Source organism: Hoplias malabaricus, chromosome 9 (assembly GCF_029633855.1).
Source record: "Hoplias malabaricus isolate fHopMal1 chromosome 9, fHopMal1.hap1, whole genome shotgun sequence".
Lineage (NCBI taxonomy): Eukaryota > Metazoa > Chordata > Actinopteri > Characiformes > Erythrinidae > Hoplias > Hoplias malabaricus.
The window spans coordinates 29,058,044-29,074,955 of NC_089808.1; the positions used below are offsets into that span (position 1 = coordinate 29,058,044).

Here is a 16,912-nt window from a genome sequence, read left to right on the forward strand (position 1 = left end):
CGCCAGTTAAAAATACATTGTAATAATACAGCACTAAATCTGAAAGATCACTGGTTCGATTCCTTTGACCTGGTTCGTTGGACCTGGACGAAAAATGTGGGGTATAGCTGTGATTGAACAGACCTTTCTCTTCCCTGCCATATTAGAATAAATTACAATAAGCACGATAAAACTATTAATAATGCTGAATTAAACATTTCAGATATTGCTCCTGTCCAATAAAAAACATCTTCCCAAATAGTAACTTCACACATAAAGGAAAAAATCCTCTTAACTTTAAATGGAAGTGAATGTAAAAATGTATTCCAAGTAATTTTGGAGCATTTCTATTGGTCCATTCATCATGAAATTTTCAGAGGATTTAAAGGACAGCTGATGTGTTCAAATGATGTAGTAAACTAAAAATTAACAAAAATGGAGATGTTAACTTGACAGTGTCAATGAGTCCTTTCTTTAAGACACTAGAAAGCCATGAGGTTTCCCCACTACTGGAGTCATACACAGTGCCCTGTGCTTAAGCCTGTGTAAATATCTGAGGGCAGGTTTGAAAGGCACTAGAATCCTCAGAGGACAGACCAGCTGTCATTTGGGCTCAGGAGATGGAATGTGCCAAAGCTTGTTTCTCTGCTGAGCTCACTCTCACTGTGGCAAACTTTCTAACAGTGAAAAAGTGCATCCTGGTTTCTGATTTGTTCTAAAATCCTATAACCCTACTCCATTCTCCAGTTCAGCCCTTCATCACTGTGTCTCAGAGAGGGTGCCAGAGGATAAAGTCCCTATAGAAAATTTAACCTAGTTTTGGAAATTATTGTACAATGGTAGAAAACTGTATTTTAACCAGAATTATTAGTCAGCAGTCACTGCTTGAATAAGAAATCATGAATCTAACTGAGTATTTATCATGTTGTGAAACAAACTTAATACACAAGCAAGAGCAGCATAACTTATCTGCTGAATCTTCTATATACCCTTTAATTAAATCAAATTCAGTTGTTCTAATGCAAGGTAATCCAGTACCGGAGAAGACGCATGATCCCTTTGAAACAAAATATTATTGCCTTTGATGTTGGTGGTGTTAAGGTATTACATGTGATACACAATGGTCAGTCATATGGAATAATAAGCTCAGGGAACAGGACAGTTCTTGTTTTGGTTACTATTTAGTGTCCTCACATGAGGGACAAGCTTAGCACCTTGTTCCAGGAAGGTGGAGATTAAATTGATTATAGACAGTTCATAGTGCCCAAAGCTCTATTGACAGTTCAATTATGTTAAATACAGCTCATAAATGGTACAGTGTATAGACTGCATATATAAGGTGGGCACAGGTGGGTACCACCTAAACATATATGTATCTTGGAAAATGTTGTGTTTGTTTAGAAAGGTGACACACTTTGTACCCGTGATTGGGTAAGAATAGACTTTATATTAATACACAGGACACTGTGCAGCTCTGGGATACAGTAGCTCACAAGTATATGATACATTCATTTGTACTAAATGTAAAAGGAAAATTCAGCCTAGAAATCTTTAAATTATTTGTAATGAAACAAATTTTGCAAATTAAAGAACATTTGCTCTATTTGTATTTATTCTAAAATTATTCTAAAGGCTTGTTATGCCTTTTGCGTAGCCCTGTATATGGTATTATATCACAGGCCATGTTGTGTTTTCCTTTTCTGTGTTCAAACATCATCTTTCTATATCCTTTATCAGTCAAATGATCACCTGCACTTAAGCAAATAATCTGCTTGGTGGTTTTAATGATTAACTCGAAATTAAAACAACAGCAGTCATTCCCAGAAATATGTAATCTATAAATAAATTATAAATATAATATATTTACTTTTCATAATTATTTCATATAATAATGCATTTTAAATATAGATTTCCTAACGTATCACAAAAAGTGAATAGATAGTACACAAAACAAATTAAACAAACGTACATATGAATTAATAAGGCTGTTTTTATTACTGGCCATTGGGGTCAGATGCCGCTGTGAAGGAGTTATCAGAAAAAAACTGAAAGGTCTAGTCAGTGGTTGTGGATAAGGAGAAAACACACTATTTACGGAAATGCACTGAGGTGCTTTGGGGATTTTTGGTGATGTAGCATGTACAGTTCACATGGAACTAGTGGCTCTCAGCATGCATTAATGGTGCTAGTGGGCATAGGTACAGCCTTAGTCACCAGGGAGGCCAGTGTGGATTTATGGTTGTTGATGGTAAAGGGTAGGGTAGGACTGTAAAGCTGACTTGGAGCCTTCTGGAAGTGTTGTGGGCTTAATTCAGCGAAACACCAATAAGAGGATGTGCCTGCCTGATGACCCCTGTGAAGAACTAGTGATACAGTGTCTGGTTTGGGAACTCATGGGCTGGGCTCAATGAGTAACCGCAGATGTTAAGGATAGATGGTTGCTGATCGGATCATAAACAGCCACAGCAACCTTAGTATTGAGGTGTAGGACTCAATAGGAATTTTGGTGGCTGCAGGTAGGAAGAGAGTGTGGTGGGCCCTATGTGAAGCTCTAATGGACTGGCATAGAATATTTTACATATTATCTTGTGTATGATTATAATGAGAATAGAACCCATTAGAAAAAAATGTCAAAGAAATTGATCAGCTATTTGTTTTTAAAGTCTGTATCATTTGAGCCAAAGCTTAGAAAATATGTAATTGTTTTTCTCACACATCTTTTGCTCCAATATTTCTTTTATAGTTCTTCTTCAGAGCAAAAATCCCTGTCACTCGAATATGATCAAATTATTGTGCTCAGGGTTTGATATCTCGAGTATTACTAATTCAGAACACTTATAAATAGTACGTAACCCATGCCATTGGAACCAATAAAGCTCCACACAGTACAATTTCACTGTACATCAGTGAATTTCAGATGATAATGATACCTTGCAATGATATACAACACTGAATCATCTGTTTTATAATTGATTGCTCTCTGAGGTTTCACAGGTCATAGGCATTTTGGCTTCCTCTTTATGCTTACAGAAACTTCTAAATTTACTCATTGTTTCACTGACTTAATGCACCACAGAGTGTAAAGGTCTTTTCAATCACTCACTGAGGAACACTGTTCTCAAAGATATAATATTACAATATTTACAGACAGTTATTAAACCTTATCATATCTTAGCCCTATAAAGAACTATTACATTCCTGGATGCTGTAAATTAATTCATCGTTTGTTTTTTGTTTTTTTAACTGTTCCTGTTCCAATTTTATGAAATATCTTGAAAAAGATCCATTACAAAATGAGCAATTGATGAATGACATTAAAGATGACAATATAAAACAATATATATATTTCATTTGTTTTAATTTTAATAAAAGTCAAAATACATTTACAAATCATGGTTTAAATACATTTCACTTACTGTCCAAAATTTTTGGAGCTGAGGTTTGTAGATTTCTTTTTTCCATGCACTGTCCCTTAAAGAATAAGTACCAGTGGATAGTTATTATTTGTCTGCAATAGATAATAGATATAAGTCTCTCTGTTTATATTGGGATGTTGCTCTCCTTTCAGTCTAATCTGATCTAAATCTACATCACAGATCATATCAATTGAGTTTTTTATTATTATTTTCAACATTATATATAGAATGATTTACACAACATGAAGGACAGCTGCTGTGTTCAAATGATGTAGTCAACTAAAAAGATATAAATCAATAAAACTCATGTGCTGCAGTTTTTTCAGTTATCAGATTGTTTGCCCCTTAAGTTCTAAACAGTATCTTATTAAACATGAAGGTACAAATGAACAATGCCCCCCATAATTTCCACAATTATAATTACCACAATTTCTTTCTCCTAAAAAAAAATTTGGTATACTTGGTTTAAACTAAACTCAGCATCTGGCAAGATCTGAGGTATAACAGTGTGAATGGGTGTGGGTTCATTATTTGGCAAACAACAGGTCACTCTTGCCCTTTCAGTCCCTTGCCCGAACATTCCACATCTTTGGAACATCTGTCGATTTTACACTTTTTAATCTATCTTATCATGCACTGAAAGTATTAGATCAACACTGTGTTTAACAAATGGGCTGTTTTCTTTCTCATGCTCAAATGTTCATAGTTTTTGCGTAGGCGAGCACAAAACTCACCACCCTACTGTCATCTACTGTGAACTAATTGTTGCTCATTTAGTGATAAATACCATTGCCTTGCAATGATCCTTGAAGCTCATTTCCCCCCTTCATGAGAACTGAAAAACTGTTGGGTACCCCAGTGTGAATCAAATGTCCAGTTCAGGGGTCACCAGTCTTGTATGTCTACTTAAATGGAGTAAAAACCTCCAGCCACACTTGCCCTGGCCCAATTCAGCATCTTCTTCCGAACTTCTGTGAATTATCTGCTCTTATCTGCAAAGTTTTTGGTCAAAAAAGGAGATTATGCAACCTTGCCACTTCAGCTCAATCTTAGTCTTAACATTCTCCTTTACCACAGATATCACCCGTTCTTGCTCTAAGAAAGTTCAAAACCGCATCATTATTGGCCTCCAGGGTGTCCCTCCTCCTGCATAGTAGCCAAGTCCCTGTGCACACGCTGGAGCTCGTTATCGGCTAACTCCATTCCATGCACTTCAGTGGTCAGCTATTTAATGTTCTGTCGTATTTTGTCATCTTCAAGCATCTCTTTGAATCCTGTTAGCTGTAGGTCAATAAGCCTGTCCCGATTTACCAAAATCTTGTACTGGTCTCTCATCTAAGCTCTTCACACGGTTTGGCTTCTTCAGCAACTCTATAGCTCTGTCTCTAGCTCCAAAACTTTCCCATCCTTTCCCATCCATTTCATTCTGTCTTTCATTACTCTCCTCAATATTGCTTTATTTGGATTAACAAGATAACTGATATAGAAAAAGTTAGTTTTTGAAAACTGGGGCAACATATTAGTAAATCAACTGCTAAATGAGAGCGGTCAATTCTATTACACTCAGATATTCTACTAAAATACACATATTAAAACAAAACAATACATTATAGTAACAAAAGCTATGCCTAAAAGTATGCATTTGCTTAAAAAAATAGAAAAAAAAAAACAATTCACACTGAATATTTCATAATACTCCTTCAATTAATGGAATGGAAAAATGAAGATGTGTACCTTCAGTACAGTCTCAATTGACATCAAAATTTGTTATTGATTGAAACAATCCCTCTGTAATGATTGTATTAAATAACAAAGTTAAACAAAAAAACACATAAAACAATCCTTCAAAAAATGGTCTAAATTAAACTCATTCTATGATTTTTTTAATGGAAATAAATTAACATTACTTTAACGATACATTTGGTCTTTTTTCTTTTATTTATTATTATACACCATATAACGACCCCCCCCCCCCCAATTATGATTATATCTTTGATTCATTTATATATATTTCATTCATTGCCTGTCACTGCTTGTCCAGATGAGGGTCATGGTGATTTTTTTATTAATATATCTATACCTATAGTGAACTGTTTTGATAAATGTTTTTTTCTTATTTCTCTGGCAATTATAAAATAATTTTAAATATTTAAAAACACACACACACATTTTTAACACACACCAAAGGGGAAAAAAAGGTTAGATACCACTGTTAACCATCTTCTCTATTTTCCCTGTTATTTCTAGTTTTTCCTCTCCTCTCCTCCCGGGGCAGTAGAGGAGCAGGAGGAGACAGGACGGGGAGTTCAAGAGCAGCACCGTGAGTCTGTGATCCAGTTCTGGTCGATTCCAGAAATCAGGAGTCGGTTCCGAGTTTGATTAAAAATGATTCGATGTGACCCCACAATAATCTGTTCAGGGTTGCGGTGGGCCAGATACATACAGTCATGGGCGTAGTGGTCATCGTTATTACCCATGAGCCCCCTTCCATGAAACATTTTGTTGATACTTTTGGGTGATGTTGCTATTACCATACCGAAAACATTCACATGCATGGGGCAAACCAGCTGTGCCCATACTCGCAGTTGTTAATTCTGTTTTATTTAGATTTGAATACAGCTTTTTAAAACAGTCTAAACGTTTCCGTAAGTCTAATAATATTTTAATGGAGATGGCATATGTCACTCGCTTCGTTAGCGGTCAATCAAAATTCTGTGTGGAATCTTGTCCAGGCTTTAGAGTCGATTCCCAAATGTCTGGAATCTGAGAACCGAATCTTTTTGGGTCTAAAATGCTCAGACGACGGTTAAGCATATAGATATAGTACCAGAATATTCCAATCAAGATTTTATCAAGACTTGAAACCAGATAAGCTTCATAAGTGCTGTTTATTAATCTTATTTACGTGCTCCAGTTTGTGTGGTACGTATTGGTGAGGGGTGGCCACTACATTGGGGCAAAGGGCATAACATAGCCTCCCTCTCCTAACTGTCCGCCAGGGCTGAGACATGGAGGTAGGCTGGCTATTTGATCTACTTTTTGCTTTGATTTACGTACTTTATTTTACGTTTCTGAATCATTGTCAAAGTGTCCCTTTATTTTCTAAAGTGCCACCTCTCTCATAGCATTCCACCAGTTTATGGGCGTTACTATTCAGTCTGCTTCCATGAACTGGGTGCACAGATTTTCACCTGCTGCTCGGAACTGAGACTAGACCCTCAGCAAGTCACAATGTTCCTTCCTGCGTGAGGCGAAAGAAACCCCACAATTCATAACAAACATGCATTTAGCATAGCGCTGGACACAGAAACGATGGAACTGTGTTCCTGAGAAAGTGACACATGCTTAATTGATCACAAGGTCGGGTTTGTTAAGCTGGCATTCTGCTTCAAATCAAGCCTGTCCAGTAGGAAAATAGCTATGGACTATCTTGGGCTTAAGTTAATTTGTTAACTGAGGAACCATGCTTTTGTGGAATAAACCTGTGGGGAATGTTGCTGTTTTTATTTAATTTCTAAAGCAGTTTAGAAAATACTCAGTTGAATACCACAATGTTAAATAAAAATCATGCTCAATATCATCACTAACTGAAATAATCTGTAATAAATCTAAAAATGTTAACATCCACACTAGAGGAGGAAATACAGAATCAGCTGGTACAAGACATTTACATACATTTGACAGGGCATCAATCCAAACACTTATGGGCCATTTTATATTGCCAACCAACCTAATGTATGTCTTTAGATAGGGGAGAGAGCACCCAGAGAAAACCAACATATACATAGGGAGAACACAGCACACTCCTCACAGACATTGTCCCAAGGCAAGAAAACAAACATGGACTTTGAGATCCTGGAGCTGTTTATCAGCAACACCAATTGTTGCAGTATTCCATTCCCAGTTCTATCCTTTGCAATGTTTCATTTATTCACTGTAAAAGCCATGGCTTCATTTATTGAAATCTAATGAGGCCAGATAACCTAACACCATAACATTGAGTGACTAACAAAATGTCTTGCAGCAGGAATTATTGTGTTGCATTTGCTTGCTCAAAGGCTTTTTTAATTTAACAGGTGCCCATGAAGCTGCTGAACTCAGTGGAGAGGTGTGTAGATGAGGCCTTGGAGGGCATAGTCAGCAGCAATGGTGGACTGGTTCTACTGGAAGGTCATCGGGTTGTGCTACGGTCTGACCTTCAGCTCTTGAAGGGGAAAGTGGCACTGCTGTCTGGTGGCGGCTCTGGACATGAACCCGCACATGCAGGTGACTGCCACTGTCACACTAATGCTCTCCAGGTGCAGGTAGTGGTGAAATTCACACTTACTCATATGCTTGCATACATTTATTTGTGATTTTTGTTATTCATAAGTGACTTACAACTTATTTACAAATCTTTGAAACTCAGATTTATTTGTGAGTAAGTAATATTTATTGTTTGATTTTTAGCTTAATTTTAGATATTCACATTGAGCAATACCTTTTGTTATTGGTTTTAATATCACAGGTGTAATATAATTTATCATTTTATTTTAGGCTTGAAAGATCTCAAAGTATAATTAGCCCTTCTACTCCTGATGGATGTTAATGTATCTTAGTAAATGTGTATGAGTCTGCATTGGCAGATGTGTGCATGACAAATAGCATTTAAAATTTCCATAATGTAGCAATATTTTTCTTCACTTTGATCTGACTTTTTTTACTCCTATTCAAACTATAATGCTCTGCCCCACATGATGTTTTCCTGTTGTGTATTTTTCTATTGTCTTCCCTTTATTGTGTTCCCTTTTTCTATCTTTAAGGATATGTTGGCAAAGGGATGTTATCAGGGGCTGTAGCGGGATCAGTGTTTGCCTCCCCACCTCCAGGCAGTATTCTGGCAGCCATCATAACCCTCTGGCAGAATGGAGTTTCAGGCATTCTGTTGCTAGTTAAGAACTACACAGGTGATCGTTTGAACTTTGGACTAGCCGCTGAACAGGCACGAGCACAAGGAGTCCCTGTGGATATGGTGATTGTGGCAGATGACTGTGCCTTCGTTCAGCCCAGTAAAGCAGGCAGGAGGGGACTGTGTGGAACTGTGCTCATTCATAAGGTATTCATTCATGGGCAGAGAAGGTTTACAGAAATATATTATTTCTATATTAGAGCAATTCTTATGCCAGCAGAGCAGCTGTCATGGCCACAATGCAGTCCAAAAAGAGCACCTCTAATGATTTTAAATATACTTTTGATTAGAATTAGCTCATTTTATTATTGATTAATCTGTTGCTGTTTCTTTTTTTACTTTATCTGAAGCTGGCTGGAGCACTAGCTGAAGAAGGATGTCCACTAGAAGGGATTGTTGCTGAGTTGAAAAAAGCAACAAAAAGCATTGGTACCAAATCATTTTACCTTTCATTTCATGAAAAGCTATTTTCACCAGAGACATGTTTTCTAAAATCAAGATTGTTATTTCTCATTTTAGGCACTCTGGGTGTCAGTCTATCACCATGCAGTGTACCAGGATGCCAACCAACTTTTCAGCTTTCTCCTGGAGACATGGAGCTAGGACTGGGTGAGAGACAAATAAAGAAATTTCAAGCAGTCTGTTGTATGATTTTTTCATGTTGAATGATTAACAGAATGCTTAACATGATTATTCAATTTTACAACTAAGCTTATAAATATCCGCCCAGGAATACATGGAGAGCCAGGCATTAAAAGATCAAAGGTAAGGACTTTTTTGTTTTTGGTTTCCAAAAAAACATTTAATAACATTAACTATTAATTTGAAAAGTAAGTTTATACTACCTCAAACTAGGTTTATCCTCCTGGTAACTTAAGATCCAATTAACATTGCATATTATACTGCTATATTTTCAGATAGCTTCTGCTGATGAGGTTGTGAAGATTATGATTGATCACATGACTGACCCCTTCAGCCAGTCACATCTGTCTCTGAAATCAGGTGCGCTGCAAGGCACAGTGGTCCGCTGTAATGATTAAATTTTTGTATTTAGAACGTTTGTAAAGGGAGTCCCGAATGTTTGTTTTTCTCCTGTACAGGTGACACAGTGGTTCTATGTGTGAATAATCTTGGGGCACTCTCCTGTTTGGAGATGGCTGTTGTCACCAGAGCTGCTATCAACTACTTAAGTGAGTTTAAGTTGAGAATCATATGAAAATATGAGACAGCAGTTCAGCTGTAGAGATCAAATGAATCAGTCCTTTTTCTTCACACCAGTTTCCCTTATTTAATGTATTACAATTGGGAAATAAACTTTTTTGTTAGAACACATTATGTTGTGCACTGTGGAAGTAAAATTCTCGTAAAAATGTAAAATTCTCGTACTTTGCTGTGTCTGTAGTGGAACGTGGAGTACTGGTGGCCAGAGTGATGTCAGGCCCTTACATGACATCACTTGAGATGGCAGGGGTGTCTCTGACACTAATGAGAGTAGACGAGGAGTTACTCAGACTGTTTGGTGAGTTGGCATTGTTAAGTACCAAAACACTTTCATCATTTACACTGTATATTTATCTTACACTAACAGTTGCTGCAGTGTAACCACGCATACATAAGTGGCAGATTGCTAGTGTTGCTTGTAGTTGATGAATAGTATACACTTTATTTAGAAATAGATCTATGTATATTATTATGTATATTATACACAGGTCTTATACAAACCTCATTAAATATATTTATACACTGTATACAGGTCTGTTAGAATTGGTTGGAGCAAACCCTTTTATTATTTAACTAAACTTATAGTTTTTATCCATCCTTAATTTTGAACCTAGAATTTGATTCTAAATGTGCATTATCTGACATTTTAAACATTAAAGGCAATATCAACAATTCTTTGGATCTGTTGTCCTCTTTTTGTTTACAATCAGAAGCGCTGCATCTCTTAAAGTGGAATGTCTGTTGTTTGTACATGGATTAAATTTTACTTTTCTGTAAGTTTTTATTCACTGTTTGAATTACCACAGAGACTGATTTGTAGCACTTTTGGTCTGTTTGGTATGCTAAAAATAGGTCAATATAAACAAAGTAAGGAGCAGAAATAGAGCAAAATCTTCCTCACTTGATGCTTTTCAAAGAGCATTTCAATAAATATGTGTTCTGCTTTAAACTATCTTAAAATAATTTATGAAGGCAATGTTGTGGTGTAATTTGAATATTAATGCAAGGTTAACTTCCTCAGATGCTAAAACCACAGCATCAGCCTGGCCCAACCTAAGCAGTTTGTGTGTGAGTGGGAGGAAGCTGTACATGAAACCCGCAGAGAGACCAGCTACCTCAGATACTAAATCTGAACAAGGTAGAGGCAGATATAAATCTTTATTTACATTATGCCACTCTTACCTCAGTTACTCTCACTTTTGCTTGTCATTGTTTTATATATGTAATGTGTGTGTGTGGGAGAGAAAAAGAGAAGGAATGTTTCTCTTTGCATAATAACAAGGTGTCACGGCTGTAAGGAGGACACATAGGCAGATGTAAACCCAAGGAATGAATTTTATTTAAAAAACAAACAAACAGAAAATAAACACAATCAGGAAACTAGAAACAAACTAGAACATAACAGAAAACAACTGCAAACCAATGTAGTGTAGGACATATACACTTACATACAACACCGGATAAAGGAACACTGAAACCTAGTGGGTATATATGCAGGGACACAGACAAGAAACACTTGGGAAGGATAACGAGAGGGCAGGACCACAAAGGAGGCACAGGTGGAAACTCTGATTACAAGGCAGGGCTAAGGTGGAGACAGGAACCAAAACAAACACAGAGCCATGTGCTAAAAGAGCACAACGCGGATAAACAGACATCAGAAAACAAAGCAGGAGACAGGGCAAGAGCGTGACACAAGGACATACAATTAATACCTTTCTAGTGTTTATTAGCAAGCCAAAAAAACATGGTACATTTTGTTGTTTGCTACTTAGTTCACTATGCATGTGTTATGGGTTTATAATTTATATATATATCTCAATAAATGAAATATTACACCGCGACCCTGAAATGGACAAGGGAAAAGATAATGATGATGATGATGATGATAATGATGATGAACAATTGTTGCCATTAGGTTCTCTGGACTTTCGTCCAATTTTGGAGAACGTATGTAAAACTCTTCTGCAGCGGCAGGAGGAACTCAATACCCTGGATCGTGCAGCTGGAGACGGAGACTGTGGCAGCACACATGCCTGTGCTGCTAATGGTAAGGCCTATTTATATATTTTAGTCAGTAAATATCAGAGACAGCCTTTCTTTTTGAAAATGATCTACTTGCAGTATCGAAAGGTAAAGTAAAATAAGGGAAAAATCAGACATTTCCAAAATTAAACTTCTATAGGTTACTTTTTTATAAAACGGGACCGGAGAACTAGGACATGACGATTAATTGAAATTCTTGAATAACACAGCATTTGTATAATTTATTTATATGATATGATATTTTATCACCTTGTAAGTTATTATATCACTCTCTTTTTAAATATTTGCTGTATTGCTTACTGTAGCCATTCAGAAGTGGATGCAGACTAGCACTATCCCTGGAAACCCTTACCTTCTTCTGACAGCTCTTGCTGGATTGGTGGAGGAAAAAATGGGTGGATCCTCAGGAGCGGTATGACCATGACCATCAAGATTCCTATTTTTTTTTTTTTTTTTAAATGCATTGTTGTATTTTTTTATTTAATTCAGTCTCGAGATTTGAACTTTTTTTTTTTTTCAGAAGAACAGATCTATATAGTACAGTGGTTCCCACATTTTGTAGATAATAATATATTGTAACCCCCACTCTGACACACTCACACAGGTTTTTTTAAAGCACTTTAATTCATACACAACAGCAACGTCTTATTGAACAAATATAATAAAGTAATAAATCACCATTACAGTGAAATTATTACAAGTGACATGTATTAAGTTTATATTCACTTGATGTCAGCGCATCATGTGGGGTCTTCTGAGTGTGCAGTAGTTAGTGCCTACAAAAAGGGGTCCAAAAATGCAAACAGGTTTTTAAACTGCAAGTTTGCTCAATTCCTTACATTTGTCCAATTTTCCTGCCTCTAACACATCAACTTCAAGAACTGACAGTTCCCCCAATCCTTGGCAGTTGCTATTGTAATAATGAGATAATTAATTTTATTTACTGAACCTGTCTGTGATTTTTTTGTTTTGTGGCAGATCAGTGTGTACATATATCAAGTGTTCAAATTTATTTACAAATAATACTTTTTGCTGTGACGTCTGAGAACCACAAATGTAAATGATTAATTTTTATTGCATTTATCTTTTTTTATCTTTGAACTCCATGAATATTCCAGTGCCAATATATTTTAATTGAAATCCCTATAATACGTAATGAGTTCAAACCTGTTTCTTCCCTCAGCTTTATAGTCTATTCCTGACTGCAGCTGCCCCCCACCTCAGAGAACATTTTGATGGAGCACACTGGGCCAAGGCAATGAATGCTGGGACTGAAGCCATGAAAAGGTATCTTTTAATATAACTAGGCTTATATCAACAGTAGTCCTCACAGTCACCCCGAGTGGGGCTCGAACCTACAACCCCAGGACCCTGGAGCTGTGTGACAGCCACACTAACTGTTGCATCCCCGTGCTTCCCTTCAACTGTGAAATGCATATCTAAATAGTTGTTTGTATATTCTGATAGATATGGAGGTGCCGAGCCTGGGGACAGGACTATGGTAAGGAAGAATGGTAATTTATTTCTTATAAAGTGATGCATATAATGATATCACAGTTTAATAAAAATATGGAGAGAGATTAGTCTCAAATGCTTTACAAATGCATAAATGTTAATCCACAAATTAAAATCAAGTCACAAATATGTTTCACTTTTCACCAATGAATACATCCCAATCTGTGTCTCACGGTCTGCAGTTTGTACAAATACGGTTACATTCATAAATACATGTTTTTGGCTTTCATAGACATATCATAATTTTATGCAAAAATAAATACATTTGTTTAAATTTATATTGCATATATTTGTAAGGTTTTTAAAATTAATTTGTAAATTGTTGAATCTGCAAAGTGTATTTGTTTTCCTCTCTCGGGTTTTTGGATTTTGAGACTTTCCTTTCGCATTTCACCCGATCCAAATACAAATTCAGCCTGATTCACAAATGTGGCCAGCAGGTGAACAAGCCACCGCCAGGTGGCACTGTTGTTTTAATTGGGGCCAGCTTTAATGTAGAAGCAATTGTGCAACATTTAATGTGGAAGTTCGAACAAAATGCCGCCCAAGCGGCTGAATTCAGCTTCATATCACAGACAGTTAGGAGCGGGTGATTACTGTGGAACACTTTTGAAGGTGCCCTAAATTTAACAACGATAAAATACAGCAAACTTCCAAAATTGCGTTAAAATCGTCCCGTATTTGGATACAAAAAGCCGTGTTGCGTATTGGACTGCTATGGGATGCAGGCTGCATTTGTGTGTGGATCGGGTGAAATGAGAAAGCAAAGTCTCAAAATCCAAAAACCCGCGAGAGGAAATGAACAAATACACGTCACGAAAAGCACGACTTTACAAATTTATACAATGTACATTTAAACAAATGTATTTAATTTCGCATAAAATTATGAAATAACTATGAAAACCAAAAACTTTTTTTTGCACATTTGCAAATCAGTATGTGAATGTGTGCAATAAGAGTTACACACATGCAGAATACATGAGTCTAAAATGTAGCTCACACAAGACACATTCTACATGCTCTTACTTTTGCACCATATATCTCAGACAGAACAGATTTGTGCATCTGCCAGTGGCAGGTACTGTTCAGAGATCAGTGAACAGTTCTTACCAATCAGGGGACTTGTTGGGCACATGTCAAATGCTATAATGTCTCCTGGTTCTGTGACTGAGCGCCTCCTATGAGAAGCCTTCTCCAGAAAACAAACATGGAAGCCAGAGGGTTATGACTAATGAATGTATAAGCAAATTCCTTAAAACTACCGGAGGAAAAAAAAAAGTAGCAGCCAAAATAACCTAGTTAAATTCTGAGTAACATTAAGGAAATGTAATTTGTAGGAATTCACTGATCAGTTTGGTCAGCAAAACAGAATTAAATTGAAATAAAAAAAAAGGAATGACTAAATTTGAACAGTTAAAAAGTAAATTAGTTAAAACATATTCTCATTAACACATAACTATTTTAAAATATTCAGGAATATAGTAATCCATTTATATTTTTAGTGCATGCACTTTTGGGAATGGAAGTAGTTACTACCTACATCTGCTTTTCTAATTTAAGTGTTCTATTGAAGTATCTTTCCTTGTCTTCCCGTTCAGCTGGATGCCCTATGCCCTGCAATTGAGGAACTGATGAAGTTATCTACAGCTCCTTCAGGTGGCCACATGACTGTACTACAGGCAGCCGTGGAGGTGCACTAAACTAGTACTAGTTTATTTTTTAATTTATTAATTCCTGTTTTAGTGTTCCTTATTGGTTTGTGTCCCCTGCCCACCTTCTGTCACATTTCTGTTGTCCTCAGAAATCAGAAGCCGGTGCAGAGTCCACTTGTTACCTCACTGCCAAGGCAGGCCGGGCCAGCTACATCGCATCTGAACATCTTACCCAACCTGACCCTGGTTCTGTGGCTATAGCTGCAATTTTCCGAGCAGTGTTTGAGGCTCTAGGAGAAAAAAGCCAGTAATCCTATCTGTACAAATGGCACGATTCACAGATCTTACAAAACACGCCACATTATGTAGAGAAAGACAGAATAAATCTGTTAAACTGTAAGATGGATCAGTTAATTGAATGACAAACACAATTACCCTCCTACTATGGATAAAGAGCTCTAATAATTCATGAGAAATCACGAGTTTAATAGTGTTTAAGGCAACTTACTTTATAGATGCCACACTGTAGTAATATATTGCTTCTGAAAGGTTTCTGTTTCTTCCACTTGTACCATGGGAATACAAATGGTATTAACAAAATGTTCAATAAGTTCTAACCAGCTAAAATGATAACCAGAACTGTGCAGAGCCTTAAATGAGTAAAATGGGACCACATCATGGAAAATAGTTAACATGCTTTTTTCTTCATTCTGAAATTTTCTCCTTGTAGAACACAATCTACAAAGAAGTACTGTGACTGAAACACCTTGAGTGTAATGCATAGAAATGTACCTAATAAAATGTATTCTATATCCCTTGTTACATTGTATTACTATGATGTAACAAGCAATATATATGCTATAATTATGCTTTGGTAAATATGGCCAGAGGTTATACTTTTTTGTTGTTTTTTTTGTTTTGTTTTAATTATTCTGTCCATAATGACTTTTTTGGGGTTGTTTTGTTTTTTTAATATATATATATATATGCATTCTCACTTTACATATTTTTGCACAATTGTATGTAACATTACTGTGAAATTAGAATTTGTAGTTAAATGTTACAGGTCCTTTTTTCTGTTTCCATTTTAAATTAATAATAACAAAGAGTGTGGCCTGGTCAGTCGAGCTTAAATTCTTCATAAAATTATCAGTTGGCAGGTACTATGACATGTTCCCTATAAGGAGATTAACTTGCATTATTTGAAATCTCTCACAGCACACAGTGGCTATGGTGTGGTCTGCCTTCACAAATATATATATAACTCAGGTAGATATGATTATGGTAGTTATTGTTTCCATAACCGTATTTAATGTATATCCTAATTACTGGAAACAGTGTCAAAGTCCATACCAAAGGCAAAGAGATAGCAGATAACTGTAAAGTGCTGATCCTGTCACACATGCAGACAAGCTGAGTTTCATTATAAACATACAAACAGGAAGTAGCGCAGTCAGCTTTGTCTGAACAGAGAGGCTATTGGGACAGTTGTTGAAGAAACACTTGTTTCATTTCAGCCTTTCTTGGGGTTTTTCCTCTTTCTTTCTCTCTCTCTCTCTCTGTTACTCTTTCCTGACTTCCTGCTTCTCATCTACTCAAATGGGAGGCAGCATGAGAAGCAGCACAGGTGGACATTCTGCTTAAATGGATTAAACAGACGACTTGGAGCTTAAAGGTATTTAGTATATATTTTATATGCGTTTTATAACTGTGGTGATGACAGTGGTGCTTTTTTTGTACATCTTTTTAGGCCTGTAAATGTCACCAGTTCATATCATTAGTTATCTACAGTGGTAAAAATAAAATTCACTAAATTGTTATATGACGGTCTCTAGATAAAATGAAAATGTTAAAACCAGAAAATTTGTAATAGTGACTTTTATACAAATGTGTTGTTTTTACTATGTCTTCAGCTAGTTCTTAGAGAAAAATGAAAGGTGGCTTTAATAATAAGATTAGAGGTTCATTCATTTGGAGGTTCATGTGTCATTTGCTAGTTATTTCATGGCTGAGATGTTTAAGGTTTTGTCTAATCAGTTATCTGTGGATTTGTATGTAGTTTGTTTAACGGGAGATCTCCACTGCACTTATATTTGTCTTGGTAAAGTGCTGCAGCCTTCAGCAGGAAATGAAGG

The 16,912-nt window shown here is 36.4% G+C and overlaps 1 protein-coding gene across 4 annotated transcripts; it reads left to right on the plus strand.

The window, feature by feature from the left end:
- Window positions 1-5,675: 5,675 nt before the first annotated feature.
- Window positions 5,676-16,854, plus strand: tkfc (triokinase/FMN cyclase). 4 transcript variants are annotated; one of them, XM_066681598.1, is made up of 17 exons: window positions 5,676-5,715; window positions 7,472-7,661; window positions 8,198-8,490; window positions 8,694-8,772; window positions 8,863-8,952; window positions 9,074-9,108; window positions 9,261-9,345; window positions 9,444-9,533; window positions 9,746-9,862; window positions 10,586-10,702; window positions 11,483-11,614; window positions 11,916-12,022; window positions 12,794-12,897; window positions 13,078-13,111; window positions 14,724-14,816; window positions 14,927-16,452; window positions 16,837-16,854. In XM_066681598.1, exons 2-16 carry the CDS (start codon window positions 7,478-7,480, stop codon window positions 15,086-15,088), a joined length of 1,722 nt encoding a protein of 573 aa, XP_066537695.1. In that variant the 5' UTR covers window positions 5,676-5,715; window positions 7,472-7,477; the 3' UTR covers window positions 15,089-16,452; window positions 16,837-16,854. The 4 variants fall into 4 exon arrangements, with proteins under 4 accessions (XP_066537695.1, XP_066537694.1, XP_066537697.1 ...); XM_066681597.1 differs by lacking the exon at window positions 5,676-5,715 and adding an exon at window positions 6,190-6,409; XM_066681600.1 differs by lacking the exons at window positions 5,676-5,715; window positions 16,837-16,854 and adding an exon at window positions 6,190-6,409 and having other exon boundaries at window positions 13,078-13,124; window positions 14,927-15,065.
- Window positions 16,855-16,912: the final 58 nt, after the last annotated feature.

Coding starts and splice junctions, on each gene's coding strand:
- tkfc (XM_066681597.1), top strand. Junction 7,662..8,197: donor ACATGAACCCGCACATGCAG/GTGACTGCCACT, acceptor TCTATCTTTAAG/GATATGTTGGCAAAGGGATG. Junction 8,773..8,862: donor AAAAGCAACAAAAAGCATTG/GTACCAAATCAT, acceptor TTCTCATTTTAG/GCACTCTGGGTGTCAGTCTA.